This window comes from Salvia miltiorrhiza, chromosome 3 (genome assembly GCF_028751815.1).
Source record: "Salvia miltiorrhiza cultivar Shanhuang (shh) chromosome 3, IMPLAD_Smil_shh, whole genome shotgun sequence".
Classification (NCBI taxonomy): Eukaryota; Viridiplantae; Streptophyta; class Magnoliopsida; order Lamiales; family Lamiaceae; genus Salvia; species Salvia miltiorrhiza.
The window spans coordinates 13,385,862-13,402,112 of record NC_080389.1 but is presented as its reverse complement, the minus strand read 5'-3'; the positions used below and the strand labels follow the sequence as shown (position 1 = coordinate 13,402,112).

Genomic DNA, 16,251 nt, shown 5'->3' with positions numbered 1-16,251 from the left:
AAATTGAGTGCATTCTTGTAAAAGAAAAGGTTAATAAGGCTATTGTGAACAGATATCACTACGCCAGATTCGCTCATAGATAACGGATTTTATCCGTTATCTATGTGCGAAAATATCCGTAATATATAATGGTGTAATGTATGTGGATTTCATACATAACGGAGATTTAAGCGTTATCTATTCTATTATACATAACGGATTATATCTGTTATCTATAGTATTATATCCGTTATCTATTCTATTATAGATAACGATTGTTTATATATACGTAACAGATTATATCCGTTATCTATAGTATTATACATAACGTTTCAAACCGTCATGAAAGTTTAATATTCACTGTTATGTACACACCTATACATAACGGTTTTTTGATATTAATAACGTTTGGTAATCCGTTATGTATAACGTTTTTTACCGTAATTAGATTTCTATTTTTCCGTTATCTATTAATTTATACATAACAGTATAAATGATAAAACCAACAATAATAATATTATATATCATCCAAAATATTTAATTTTATATTATTATCATAAAAAAGAATTCATACAAGATTTGAATATAGTCAAAATTCAACAACTGCTCTATCTATACTATTATGCCTTACAAAAATACTAAACATATTAAATATGCAACTAGCTAGCCATATGGTACAACTTTTCTTGTGAATTCACAAGCCTCTTCAGCTCAACGTACGACTCATTTAATCCACCACAAACCTGCCACAAAATCATACAAAGAGCCAACCAAGAATCACAATATAGAGCATCATGATCAGAACAAAGACAATGATCGTCTTCGTGCTATGTAGAAATTACTCGTGTGTATAAAGTAAGCATGATTTGCAGTATGTAAGAAGCAGTACTTACTGGGCACATTCAGCTATCCTTAATTCCAACCCTTCTTCTCTACATGAATTGCACCAAGAAAAAGAGTAGTAAAACAAGCCCTTCATCTCACAGCTCACCCAGAGAAGATCTATATTTGGTAAAAACAGTTAAAAAGAAAATTATGTTTGCCAAATTCATGGTTCAATGTCAAGCATTTATTTGAACTTTGGTTCACACAGGCTACAAGCATGTATTTTCTGAAATTTCCTATGAAATTTGCTAACATCCTTGCACTTTTTAAAGAATTAAGGTTAGAAAGGTAATTCATTCGATGCACATGAGGGAATCTGCTCAAATTTTTAACAAATGTAGACTTTCAAGTGCATATGTGGCAAAGTGTTAAGAAGAAAAGTTCATATAGTAATGATGGGGTTTTGTAATTAGGTTTTGTAATTACCCCTAAACTACAGAAACTGAGCTGGCATGTGGCAGATTCAGTCACATTGAAACAATTAAAAGAAATTCTTCACCTGGCAAAATCCAGGCGCCATCCGTCAAACCCAATATCATTTCGGAGCCAGTTTAGCCACTCTTTTATGTCTCTCTGTACAAAATCCTGTGAATGATCAATATTTGGTGCCGCATGAAAAATATCACCTGTTTTACCAGAAGCAAAATGTAGTGAACATTGATGAAGCTACTGATTATCATCTCAGATTAATCAATCTTTGTTAGATAGTAGGAAAACCACTAGCAATGACAGTAGAACATGGAGTCATCCCAATGCACATCACCAATGCTATAATCAATTTCCTATTTTTGACAGTGAGAAAAATCACAAAGTTAGAAATAAATAGGAATTTTCTATCAAATCCTAAGTTTCTGGGAATTGAGATCGATGAATCTGGAATAATTCTACAAGACCATATTGTAGAAAAGGTTCAGAGTTTTCCAGAAGATCTCTGACAAACATGGTTTTCGTACCTCAATATTGCATGAATTGTTGTCTTTTCCCCCCTAGAATTGAATTTCAATATGTGTTTGTTTCCCCATTTTGAGTTTTGTTGAGTTTTGATGCTTGGTGTAGCTTTTGGAGTGATTTCAGGGAAAATCGAGGATTAATTGGAGGATTTTGAAGACATGAGATCGAAGTACGTCTCGATAGGAATTCGTGAGCGCAAACGGCGACCAAATCCGAGTCCGGACGAGGGAGAACGGAGCCGAACAAGCGGACTGCGCATAAAGCCCAGGCACCCGCGGTCCGGGCCGCGGCCACGGGCCCGACCGCGGGCCTCTGCTCCAAAATTGCCCAGTAACCCGCGGTCCGGGCCGCGGCCACGGGCCCGACCGCGGGCCTCTGCTCCAGAGCAGTCCAGAACGTTTTTGACAGTCACCCGCGGTCCGAGCCGCGGCCGCGGCCCATGACCGCGGCCTCCCCTGCTTCCAGCCGCGTTTTCAACCGCGGTTCATGCCGTGACCGCGGGGAAGAGGCGGGGATCCGCCTTTTGGTGGGCCCAGACGTGATTTTTAGCCCAAAACCCCCATTTTTCCCCTTTTCCTCACATTATTCATCATCCCCAACATCACACACCCACTCCATCTTCCCCAATTCTCTCCAATTCCAAACCCTAGCCTCCATTCTCTACCATTTTTTCTCTCTTCCACACACAAAAACAACACCAAAATCAAATAAAGAAGGGGAAGACTTGGAAAGGAGCTCATCAAGACTACATGATTGAAGATCAAGATTATAGGATTTGTCTATGAATCTCTATCTCTCTATATCTTTATTTATGTTTTCTTATGACTTGGGATTTGCTTTTATTATGAATATGCTTGGCTAAAATCTCTTATCTTAGGGATTAGATTAGATGGATTTGTAATGGATTGATTTCTTTGTTCAATATATATCTTGATTGTGCTTATTGTTATCTTTTCAAGTCCTAGATTTATCTCTTGTATGATTGGTTGGCCACCTTTTGTGCATTTCTAATTTGTGATTTGAATCGGGAGAGGATAATTACAATAGATTAGGAGTTTGATACATATCATCTCAATAAACCGGGAGGTTGAGAGGTGGGTGAGGGCTTGTTGATCTTTTGTGCTCTTGGGAGTTATAGGTTAGAAATTGACCGGGGACGGCAATTATGACCCGTAATCTACTGTTTTAGTCGTCCGGGAGGGGGCTAAAACTAGTGGGGAGATCGCCCTAGATAAGTAGGCCATATCAAGATTAATATTGCTTTAGATTGAAGTTCATTACGATCCATCGAAATCTAGTCCCTAGGATAACTTTCCTTCGAGTCATTCCCCAATTTATTAACTAAGTTTATCTTGTTGTTATTTTATTTACTTGCTTTATTTAGCTTTGTTTTAGTTCTCAATATCTCTTCAACTTTGGTTGTCTAAATAGATTGAAAACAACTTATTAATAGTATTTAGAAGTTTGAATTCACCAATCCTTGTGGGATACGACCTTGCTTCCCTTATATTGCAACTACACCGTATACTTGCGGCGTGGTCAAAATATTAGCGAACAAGTTTTTGGCGCCGTTGCCGGGGATTGGTTGAGTTTTTACTTTTGATATTGTGAAAAGTTGTTTTTATCTAATTTAGATATTGTTTTTATGTTTGTTTATTTATATGTTTATTTATTTTTGTTAGAGAAAATTGCTCCACAACCGTAAAAGCGGCACCAAAAATGGATGATGGAAGGAATGAGTTGGTTGAGCAACTCCAACTACAATTGGCGTTGATGCAACTTAAGTTGCGTGTTTTGGAAGCCAAAAGAAATTGTAGGCAACCAATGATCCAAAAAGCCTTCCAACCAACACCTTCCTATGGTGAGTATTATGACATGAGGTGCAATGCCATGGAGTGGCAATCACCATTGGAGTATGAGGACCATTTCAATAGTTGGAATTATGAAAATTCTTATTCCACTCAAGAAGGCTTCCAAGGGGGAAATCGATACTATCAAGTGGAGAAATCGAATTCGAAAGACGATCTCCTACAATGCTTCTTAACTACACAAGCTTGGATAGAAAAAAGTCTAGCAAAATCGGAGGTTATGCTAGATGAGCAAAGGAGGTCTTTGGCTACCACTATGGAAAATCAAAAGCGAATTGATGATTTGTGCATGGCCATTAGCCTACGGAATGGAACCTTGTATGAGGAACCAATGCCGATGCTAAGTGAAGAGCCTCAAGAAGTTGAAGAAGAGTATAAAGAAGATGAGGATCAATTCTCCAAACCCCTTGAAGTTGAGAGCCCAACTTTTCCAACGCAACCTCTACAATTCCAAAAAGATGAAGATTTCACAAGCTTTAAAGAATGCAAAGTCAAAAATTTTGTCGATCCTTACCTCGACATGGGCGATTCTATGAAGGCTTGCTTCTTTCACTTTTATTTATCTTCATCTTTTGATTTTCATTTTGATTTATCTAATAAGGAATTGTTTGAGTGTTGTGGTACTTTAGATGGTGAACGAGATTACCATGACGCCCGTGATGTCTCAAGAATTGCAAAGCCACCATATTTTTGGGTCGCGGTGGATGGAGCATACAAATTTGATGAGAAATGGCCACCGCCTAAGCCTCCACCTTCCTTGTGAGTACGAGACAAGTAGCCATTTTCTTCTTCTTCGTCCAAATTTATTTCTCCTTTGTGTGAAATAAGTTTGGGGGGAGGGTGAAGACGGGTTACTTATCTCATTTATCCGTTGTTTATTTATTTTATTTTTTTTCTTGTTTAGTTACTTTAGTTTAGTTATTTTACAATAATTAGTTTTGTCTATGTTTTTGAGCTTTTCCTTGTCTTTTATTTTTGAGCTTGATTGTTGAAAAACATGAGTTGGATGAAATGTGTGTTGGGCTTATGATATGAATGTTGTTTTTGAAAAGAATTTGTTGTGTTTCACTTGTTGATTTTGCATGTAGAGTTTGAACTTGTGACAAGTGAGTTAAATGTTTTGCCTCCAAGAACTTGATAATGAGCTTGTAAGATTTGAGCCATTGATTGTCATATTATCACAATCTCATTTTGTTCTTGAGTGTAAATCGATTGAGCATGTATGTTGGTCTCTAGAACTTGCCATGAGTCATCTCTTGAAAATAAAAGTAGATGTGTTGTTAATATTGAAGTGATTTAAGGCCATCTTTGTTAGCCACTTGACCCCAATTGTGCCAAATTCTCATATGATCCTAGTTTACCCCTTTTGTGCCTTGTAGCCTTTCTTTGAATGAACCAATGAAAAAGGGGTAGAACTTAGAGTGTTAGTGGTTGCTTTGATGAAGAAAAAAATTTGGGAAATGATTGAAATTGCTTATCAAGCTTTGATTGTGTGTGTGAAAATCACTAATCCCCTATGAGCTCAAAAAGAAAAAGAAATGAAAATGAATGTGAATAAAAGAGCATAAAGGGGAGTGATTTGCCTTTTGAATCATATCATGATAAGTATCACTAAGGGTGAAAAGAAGAAATGTGGGGATATTGGTTTTTGATTGATTAGAAAAGAGAAATGGTGAATTTGAATTGTTCATTGTGATTGTTAGATTGTGGGATATGAGTCATTTGCCTAAAAACACCTCACCTCACCAAAGAGCCCTCATTACAACCTTATGAAAGCCCTTGTTGATCATTATTTATAACACATTGAAGTATAGAGAGTTAGGATAAATGGCAAGCCTATGGTAGATTGCATACATGATTCAATTTGAGTGCAAACACGTCCAATCTAAACACTTGAGAGTTGAGTGCATCATTGAAACATCCACATTTGTGAGGATTCAAGTTTGGAGGCTATAATGTTGAACTCATTATCACTTGTGACTTCTTGGAATGCATTTCTACTTGTGATACACTTTTTAAAGATTTTTTGAAAAATTTGAAGCCCTTGAAATGACACCAATTCATTCTCACATGTTTGTTATCTTTTATTTCTCTTCTCTTTGTTGTTTGGGGACAAACAACGCTTTAAGTTTGGGGGGTTGACAAACATGGTTTTCGTACCTCAATATTGCATGAATTGTTGTCTTTTCCCCCCTAGAATTGAATTTCAATATGTGTTTGTTTCCCCATTTTGAGTTTTGTTGAGTTTTGATGCTTGGTGTAGCTTTTGGAGTGATTTCAGGGAAAATCGAGGATTAATTGGAGGATTTTGAAGACATGAGATCGAAGTACGTCTCGATAGGAATTCGTGAACGCAAACGGCGACCAAATCCGAGTCCGGACGAGGGAGAACGGAGCCGAACAAGCGGACTGCGCATAAAGCCCAGGCACCCGCGGTCCGGGCCGCGGCCACGGGCCCGACCGCGGGCCTCTGCTCCAAAATTGCCCAGTAACCCGCGGTCCGGGCCGCGGCCACGGGCCCGACCGCGGGCCTCTGCTCCAGAGCAGTCCAGAACGTTTTTGACAGTCACCCGCGGTCCGAGCCGCGGCCGCGGCCCATGACCGCGGCCTCCCCTGCTTCCAGCCGCGTTTTCAACCGCGGTTCATGCCGTGACCGCGGGGAAGAGGCGGGGATCCGCCTTTTGGTGGGCCCAGACGTGATTTTTAGCCCAAAACCCCCATTTTTCCCCTTTTCCTCACATTATTCATCATCCCCAACATCACACACCCACTCCATCTTCCCCAATTCTCTCCAATTCCAAACCCTAGCCTCCATTCTCTACCATTTTTTCTCTCTTCCACACACAAAAACAACACCAAAATCAAATAAAGAAGGGGAAGACTTGGAAAGGAGCTCATCAAGACTACATGATTGAAGATCAAGATTATAGGATTTGTCTATGAATCTCTATCTCTCTATATCTTTATTTATGTTTTCTTATGACTTGGGATTTGCTTTTATTATGAATATGCTTGGCTAAAATCTCTTATCTTAGGGATTAGATTAGATGGATTTGTAATGGATTGATTTCTTTGTTCAATATATATCTTGATTGTGCTTATTGTTATCTTTTCAAGTCCTAGATTTATCTCTTGTATGATTGGTTGGCCACCTTTTGTGCATTTCTAATTTGTGATTTGAATCGGGAGAGGATAATTACAATAGATTAGGAGTTTGATACATATCATCTCAATAAACCGGGAGGTTGAGAGGTGGGTGAGGGCTTGTTGATCTTTTGTGCTCTTGGGAGTTATAGGTTAGAAATTGACCGGGGACGGCAATTATGACCCGTAATCTACTGTTTTAGTCGTCCGGGAGGGGGCTAAAACTAGTGGGGAGATCGCCCTAGATAAGTAGGCCATATCAAGATTAATATTGCTTTAGATTGAAGTTCATTACGATCCATCGAAATCTAGTCCCTAGGATAACTTTCCTTCGAGTCATTCCCCAATTTATTAACTAAGTTTATCTTGTTGTTATTTTATTTACTTGCTTTATTTAGCTTTGTTTTAGTTCTCAATATCTCTTCAACTTTGGTTGTCTAAATAGATTGAAAACAACTTATTAATAGTATTTAGAAGTTTGAATTCACCAATCCTTGTGGGATACGACCTTGCTTCCCTTATATTGCAACTACACCGTATACTTGCGGCGTGGTCAAAATATTAGCGAACAATCTCAAGGAGAAGAAGCAGCTCCAAAGTTTTCTCGGAGTTGTCAATTTTGCGGGGATGTTTATCAAAAACCTTGCAGAACAGAGAAAAGTCTTCAGTCCACTACTGAAGAAAGATGTTCCATTCATATGGAAGGAGGAGCATCGGGAGGGAATGAAGAAGTTGAAAGAGATTTGTAAAAATCTCCCGAAACTTTCAATACCACAAGACGAGGATGACTTGGTCCTCAACAAATTGAACCCACTAAGCATAGAACGATTATAAGACTCTGTATCACATATATCATGAGTATGCATACTATTAAATTATATAAGTACATGTATCCTGAAACGAAGTTAAAAGATCGTCTGAAGAGTATATTCTGCTTCTATTGATCACAAATAGTGAAAGAAAAGGCACAAAAGGCTAGAGAGAAACACCATATATAAGAATACCTGTGAAAAAGTGACGGGCTTTAAATGTGCAATCTGGACCAATCTAAGCATGCATATAATCAAATAAATTAGCTTAAGCATAAATGTGGATAAATGTGCAATCTAACACCCATATTAGAATAAAATAAAAGGAATTCAGGGCAAAATGAATTTAGCAAGTTAAACCTCAAAGTCTTTAACAAAAGCCCTCATGTTTTAGCTACGAATTATCAGAGACTAATTCTCATAGTAGTGTCGGCGGAGGAGAAGGGTTGTCTGCTCGTGCTCGGAGGAGGGGAGAAGGGTGCTCCGCCGCCCGATCTGCTGCTGCGAGAATAGTGGCGTCGGCGGAGGAGAGTGGTGTCCGAGGCGACGCGACGCGGGGTGGGTGGGGGCGGTCACTGACTCACTGGCACCGGCGTCCGGTTGCTCGTGCAGCGTCATCCGACGCAGCGTCACCGGAGGAGATTGGGGGGAAGCGGCGGGTGTGTTAGGAGTGTTGGTGCAGAAGCTTGAAAATCAGATTTTGACTTAGGTGGTACGAGCAGGTGGCGCTGCTCGCGGTGGCTAGGGTTAGCAGACAAGAAGGGCGGCGCGACGTGGCAGGCGGTGCAGTAGCGGCGCCTAGGGATAGCAGATGACAGGGGTGGCGAAATTAGGGCTTCCTTCCTTTTCCTGTTTCAGTTGATTTCTTTGATTGAGAGAGGAGAATCGAGAGAGAGGGTCCGAGAAAGTAGATGCGGCGCCAGAATCGGAAGCAACAACTGCTCGTCGGCGGCGGCATCACCCGCGGCAGTGAGGATTCCGATTTGGAACTTCGGCGACCGCGGCGGCGGAGCCCTAGCTGCTCCGCTCAGCTTGAAAGAGAAGGGGGAGAGAATTTATGAGTTTCAGATAATATAATTTAAAAAAATTTAATTTTTTTTTACACATAACAGTTTTTAAAGAATGATACATAACGGTTTAATAAACCGTTTTAAAATATGATCATAGATAACGGTCGGCTTAACGGTTTTGTAGTACCGTTATGTATGCAACTAATAGATAACGCAAAAACATAACGGTTTAACATAAACCGTTATCTATTTTCATGGACAACAGTACATAGATAACGGTTTTTTGTCAAAACCGTTATCTTTTCAAAAAATGCGCTCATACATAACGGTTTTTGAAAAAAACCGTTATGTATGAAGTGTTATGTATGTGCATTTTTGTAGTAGTGTATGATGAAAATACTGCTGATGAGAAACTAAGGGATCTAAACGATAATGCAAGGGCAACAATTCTGTTAAACTTGAGTAGTTCTGTGGTAAGAAAGGTGTCTCACCATAAGAGTGCTAAAGATTTGTGGGATGATTTGAACTCCATATATGCTGCACCTACTGAAGTGTCAACTTGGTCTTTGCAAAATCAATTTATGTAATTTCAAATGGATTCTTCAAAGGATGTTGATACTAACATGGATGTTTTCAATAAACTGTTGTATGATTTAAAACTTGCTGGAGATGACTCCATTGAGAAATATGCTCCCCAAATCCTTTTAAACTCTATACCTGAGCCTTTTGCTGAGGTAAAATCTGCTTTGAAGTATGGTGGGTCAAAAGTTACTTGTGATATGATTGTGAATGGCCTTAAGTCTAAAGAGAGTGAACTGAAATTGATTAAGTCAAAGCCACTGCATGGTGAGGTCATGTTTGTTAACAAAGAAAAAAGGGGGTTTGATCAAAAGCCCAAAAAGCTTTGTTGGAATTGTGGTAAGCCTGGTCATTTTTCAAATAGGTGTAGACTGCCTAAGAAAAACAAGAGCTTTGTTCTTAATGAACCTGAACAGCATGCTAACAATGTGTTTGAAGATGATGGTGTCTACATGGTGCATGAACCTGATTTTCAGTACATCAACCATTCTAATGTTGTGTCTAAATCTGTGAATTCCAATGAATGGCTAATTGACTCCGGCTGCACCTTCCATGTCACTCCTTTTGCGCATATGTTTCATAACTTACAGCATGTTAAATCTGGGCATATTGCTTTAGCTGATGGTCAAAATTGTGATATCTTGGGTAAGGGTGATGTCTGCTTGAAGTTTGAAAATGGCAGTTTGCTTACCTTGAATGATGTTAGATATGTGCCAAAGTTGGAGTTTAGCTTGCTATCTGTGTCTAAACTTGCTGACCAGATGTTAAATGGCTCTGTGAATCACTTGAGATTTCAATTTGAGAAGGATTCTGTGGTGTACTTTTCTGCACCAAGAAAAGGTGATTTATATGCTGTTTGTGCTGAGTCAGTCCCTTGCTTACTTGAATCCTCACATTCTGCTGCTCCTAGTGAGGTGGAGAATGTGAATGTTGTTAATCAAAGCATGTATGAGCTTGTGTTTACCCCCACTGTTCCTTTTGAGGTGGATCATCAACCCAACATGCATGCTGAACCAGAAAACTTGCTTGAGCCTGCTATGAATGAACCTACTAATAATGAAACTTGGACACTAGTGGTAAAGCCTACTGAATGTTCTGTTGTTGAGTCCAAATTGTTGATTAAAGTCAAGCATGAAACTGAGATTGTGAGATACAAAACTAGACTTATTGCTAAGGACTTCATACAAAAAGTAGGCCTTGATTGCAATGTGGTTTCTGCTCCTATTGTGAATTTTGATTGTGGTTAAAGTTCAGTCTCTGTGTTTATGTGTGTGGCAAGTTTAGCCTCTGAGGTTGCTTGTCTCTTATCTTTTCTTTTTTGAGTTGTCTTCTTGTTTGTTGCGTGTGCTGTGTCTGTGCTCTGGTCTGTTGTTGTTCAGTTGTTGTTCTCTTCTCTTGAGTTTCTTGTGTTGAAGTTTTGTGTGTGCTTGCCTTGTTTTTCCTTTTTCTTCGTGTTGAGTTTTGTGTGGGCTCTGCTCTGTGTGTGTGTTCTGTTGTGTCTGTTGTGTCTTCAATGATAACCTTTTTCAGGTTTGAGAATGTGGTGATTTACCCCTGGGTTGGTCTCTAGTGTAGAGATTGAGTTAAATATGTATAATATTTTTCTCACCCTCTATTGTCTTGTCTTTGTGATGGGATGATAGTAAAAATGGCTGTGATGATAAGCTCAAATCAAAGGCAGGCTCTTCCCTGGTGACTTAATGATCATTGTGCCAAAGGTGGAATGTGGAGAGTTGGCCCAATGATCTTTAATTCCCCAGCCCAAATCTGTTACCCGGCCCATTTCAACAAACCCTAGCCCACTATCCCATCTGCGCCGCTTCATCTTTTTTCCGCCGCCCGTCTCCTCGATCCCCACCTCCGACTTCAATGCTCCTCCCTCCTTCCCAATGACCTCCACTCCTTTTTATCCCTGCTGCAAGTCTTTCAATCGTAAGGAAGTTTCCACACCGTCTGAAATAGAAGGCTCTGCTATTCCTTCTTGAAGTGTCACCGGATTCCTGTTCGTGGTTTCCTGATTGGTGACTGTGGTTGTGAACTTCGCTTCGATTGAGTGCTTGTATCACCGGATTCCTGTCCATCGGTTTCCTGGTTTGGTGATACTTTGTGAGTGTGCAAGCCATCGGAATCCTGTCCATCGGATTCCTGCTGCTGGTGGCTGTGTAATCGAGATTGGTGTGCTGATCTGTATCTCCTGTTCCCTTTGAACCGTGATCATTGAGCTGCTGGAAGGGCCCTGCCTACTGTGGGAAAATCTGAGCCAAAGTGTCCCGAGGACACTTTTTCCCCTTCTCTAACTCTCCTTGTTTCTCTTTCCTCTGACTTTCCCTTGTTTTTCTTTTACTTGCTGCTTGTCTTTGTGTGTTGCAGAGAAGTGAAGAAGAAGCAGCGAGATCGAAGGAGTGGCGCCAGCGGAACCGAGGCCAGAGGAGCCGAGGCCAGAGGAATCGAGGCGTCAGTGGAGTCCAGCGGACTCCAGCGCAGCGGAGTCCAGCCCAGCGGAGCCGAGTCCAGTCCAGCGGAGTCGGAGGCGCCAGAGAATTCGCGGCGAGCAGGGAAGTCGCCCCAAGCAGAGGAATCGCGGCGAGCAGGGAAGTCGCCCTGAGCAGCGAATTCGCGGCGAGTAGGGAAGTCGCCCCGAGCAGGGAAGATCAAGTGCTTGAGCACGAGTGGGGGAGACAGGAGGTTCAGGAACCAAGTGGTGTAACCCTGGCTAGGCGAAGATACCCAACATCTCTCTTTTCTTTTCTTTTCCTATTTACTTTTGGTTTCTTATTTACTTTTGGGGCGTATCTGATGCATATCTCTCTTTTCTTTTTTTTCCTATTTACTTTTGGTTTCTTAATTGTGTTAGAATAGTTTAGGTTTGTTTCAACCTTTAAATCCGAATCTGATCCATATCTCTCTTTTCTTTTTTTCCTATTTAGTTTTAGTTTCTTAATGTGTTAGAATAGTTTAGGGTTTGTTTCACCCTTTGAATCCCAAGCGTATCTGATGCATATCTCTCTTTTTTTCTTTTTCTTTTTTTTTTCCTATTTAGTTTTGATTTCCTAGTTGTGTTAGAATAGTTTAGCGTCGGAGGTTTGATGTTTTGAAAGACAGTAAATCTCAAATGTCGTCGAGTGGTGCACACAAGGTGTTTATTGTTTTGTCTAATGATAATATGTGGATGGGTAAACTTTATAGCTGACACACGAATTCATGGAAGACAGTAAATGAGTATCCTGATTTCGATTTAATATACGGTGAGGAAGAGGAGGGGCGGGAGTGGTGGTTGGTATGTTGCCGACATTGCTACCTTCGACTTGAAGAATGAGGAGTTCGGAGTGACGGAGCTGCCACGTCAAGGAGGGGTGCCTTAGCGCGGTTTGTTATAATAAGAGAACAAACTATGATGTTTGGTTAATGAAGCAGGATTGTTGGGTGCAAGCGACGAACGTTGTTGTTTATGAGCCTTGTAAAATTCTTCGATAAGCAGCGGAAGCCCCCCACACGGAGATTTAGCAAGTTCGTGGATCGACTTTTGAGCTCGACGGTCCGGCACAGGTTGATGTGATCCAGAAAATTGAAGCTTCAATTTCAACGGATCTCTATGTTTAAAGTTTAGTCTCTCCGGTCCAGAGGGATAAGTCATTTAAGTTATATCGAAATTTTAGGCATTCATTTTAACATTAATTTTGTGGCTATTGATAACGATGCCAAAAATCAAAATGAATTAAAAGTTTGTCTATTTGAGAGAAGAATTCATGTGCAAAGTTAGAATTCCGTGGAAGTTCATACACTTTAACCCATTCACATTTTCAATGGTGAATTTAAGCTTTAAAACACTTTTAAGTAATGAATTCTAATTTTAAAATTTAAATTTACAGCTAACCTATATTCGAATTGTGAATTTAAGAACAATAACAATACAAACTCGATTATATCACATTTGATTATTTAATTGTTAAATCTGGATATTTATTGATAATCGATAATAAAACAACACTTAATATACAAAAAACACATAACTTGCGTCTTGCTATATCAACCTGCGTCTTGCTATATCAATATTACGGCTTCATATATCAATACTAAGTTCTTGAAATCAACCTAAAATTAATCCAACTAAATTCTTCGACTTGTGCCAATAAATCCTAACATTACTTGCATAGACCCTTCTATACCAATATATACTTCAATGAAATAAAAAAATATATATACATAAACAAATTAACTTCACTAACACTATATAAACATAAGACATATATTGACAACTTTGTCCACATTTACACTGGAGGCAATTTTGTTCAAATTTCATAAAATTGGCTACAATTTATTGAAATTAAGTTGACAACAACCTTTTAATTTTCACTATCTATATTGACTCTCAAATTTTGCTACTGAAATTTATATTATTTTCATCCATCTAAAATGATCAGCCAAAAGAAACACCACAGACAAAAACCCTGAGAGACAATAAATCCAACAAACATAACTCTATATATGAGAAATAGCAAAAACAATCCAAGATCAATCAAACATAACTCTGTAGAAATAAAGAGGAGCAACACATGCCCTCGTGCTCTCACCTCTCAAGAAATATTACAGAGAAACAAAACACAAACACAAGATCCTTCAAACCTTTTTGCGAAAGACCGGGGAGACTAAACTTTCAACGTAGATATTCGCTGCTAAGGAACTTGTGATTATGTCGAACAGCGAAAGCACATCCTCTTTTACAAGATTAAGATTTTGAACCCATTTAACCGATCCACGGATTAGCCCAATCTTTACCTCTAGGCATTTGAAAACAGTTGGAAAGAGTAGGTAACTTTGATAAGGCTCATAGACAAGAACAGCCATCACTTTCACCCAAGAATCCTCTTTCATAACCCACGCATCAAAGTGTGTTCTCTTATTATAAGAGAATACACAAAGGCGACCCTCGAGCACGCCCAACCACACCCTTGAATCACATGGACATGGCACCTCCATCTTTCCAAACTTCTCACTCTTCAAATCAAATGTAACAATATTCATTCCACCAGTACCCTCATAATAATGCCAATGAAGCTTTCCACTAGCGAACTGCCCCGCACCACATACATTATCATCCTCCCAATCCTCTACTATCTTCCATGAATTTGTCTTCGAGCTATAAACTTTGCACATACTCTCGTCAAGTCTGCTAGCAAAAACGGCAAACACCTTGTATGCACCACTCGATTCATCCCAACCAAACCCATATTTGTAAACGGACGAGGTTCTATCTCCATTCTCCATCACTATTTCCGATAATTTGTTGGAGATTCCAGTGGCCGGATTCCACAAGAAAAAACTTCGTTTCTGGAGAAAACAGACCAGCCCATTACAGCACCCCACCATATCAGGGAACTCCCACCAATTTACAAATTTGGGAGAATCATAGGAAAGAATCTTCCTGTGATGGGCAAGAGCTGCGTTTTTTGATGAATTTTGGAGGTGGGTTTTGATGAATCGTTCGCTGCCAATCAAAGAGCGCCATGACTTTGAAACGCACCTGAATCTCAAGAGTGATTTCACCGCAAGTCTTGACAGTATTTCTTCGATGATTTCTTGAGGAAGAAAAAGGAGAGATAGTTTGCTGCGTTTGCTATCCATTGTCCGCGGCGACTCCGTTTTGCTTACGATTTGATGTCTAGCTGTATTTATAGGTTTGTAATTTGGATTTTTTGTTTTTTAATCAAGTTTCAAAGCCCGGATCAAAATCGGACTGACCTATGTTGTTGTCCTCTCCTTTTCTTTTTCTTTTTTGTAATTTAATTAAGGTATATAATTACTTTTTATCATCTAATTTCTCTTTTATTAGTTAATAATTAATCTTTCAGAGTTGATAGTATATAATTTTCTTTTTCATTTTTTTTGAAATAAAAAGTATTTTAAGTGTTTCCGTAAAATATTACTCCATCCGTCCCATTATTCATGGCTCGTATTCCTTTTTGAGCCGTCCCAAGCTACTTGGCTCATTTCCTTTTCTAGCCATAATTAGGGAACCATTAACAACTTAATTAAGTTCACTATATAAAGATAATTAGAAACCCTAAATCTACCCAACCCCCTCCCGCCGCTCTCTGCTCTCTCTCTCTCTCATATGTGCCGCCTCCACCATCCTCCACCACCCTCAAGCCTCTCGCCTCCTCCACCGTCTCCACCACCCTCCTGCGCGCCTCCATCATCCTCAGACCTCTCGCCTCCGCCGCCTCCACCATTCTCCTGTGCGCTCCACCGCCTCCACCATCCTCCTGCGAGCCTCCACCATCCTCAACCCTCCTGTCTCCTGCGCCGCTACCACCATCCTCCTGCGCGCTCCACCGCCTCCACCACCCTTCTGCGCGCCTCCACCACCCTCAGGCCTCTCGCCTCCTGCGCCGCCTCCACAACATCCAGCACCCTCTTGCGCGCTCCACCGCCTCCACCACCCTCCTGCCTCGTGCCTCAACCGCCTCGCGCCTCCACCATCCTCCCACGCCGCCTCCACTGCAAAACTCTAAGATTTCTTTTTTTAGAGGTTCCACCGCCTCCACCCTCCACTACCTCTATCCAAACAGATTTCTGATTTTGGTTATTTTGATTTTGAAATTTTAATTTTTGATTTTTGTTGATTTTGAAGTTTTGAGTTTTAATTTTTGCTGTTGCTGTTAATCGGAGCAAGAGATGGAAAAATGGTGGTGTTGGCTCTGTTGCAGATTTTGGGGGAAAATGGTGGTGTTGTAGATGTGGTTGAAACCTCGCCGGTGTTAAGAGTGGCGGCGCCGGCACCGGATTTTGGGGGGAAATGGTGGTATTGTAGATATTGTGTACTTGATTAACAACTACTAAAATCAATTTAAGATAACACTAATTATATGGCTCACACATTATTTCCCTTAATTTTTGTCTCCTAAATACCCGTGCCAAAAAGTTTTGAGCCATGATTAACGGGACGGAGGGAGTATTAACATAATGACACATAAAAATATATTGGGACACTAGATGACGCTACCCGTTTTTGCCCCTCTCGTAGGC

General features: G+C 40.2%; 1 protein-coding gene and 1 long non-coding RNA gene across 2 annotated transcripts; both read right to left on the bottom strand.

The window, feature by feature from the left end:
- Nucleotides 1-513: 513 nt before the first annotated feature.
- On the bottom strand, nt 514-1,617 carry LOC131017702 (uncharacterized). The gene is made up of 3 exons (XR_009099800.1): nt 1,364-1,617; nt 873-981; nt 514-722 (listed from the first exon to the last, which is right to left on the bottom strand). It is a non-coding gene; the product is annotated as an uncharacterized LOC131017702 (long non-coding RNA).
- Nucleotides 1,618-13,842: 12,225 nt separating this feature from the next.
- Nucleotides 13,843-14,847, bottom strand: LOC131018383 (F-box/kelch-repeat protein At3g23880-like). Its single transcript, XM_057947110.1, has one exon. It carries the CDS (start codon nt 14,845-14,847, stop codon nt 13,843-13,845), a length of 1,005 nt encoding a protein of 334 aa, XP_057803093.1.
- Nucleotides 14,848-16,251: the final 1,404 nt, after the last annotated feature.

Bases quoted from the DNA above. Each gene is read 5' to 3' on its own strand.
- LOC131018383 (XM_057947110.1), bottom strand. From the start codon at position 14,847: ATGGATAGCAAACGCAGCAAACTATCTCTCCTTTTTCTTCCTCAAGAA.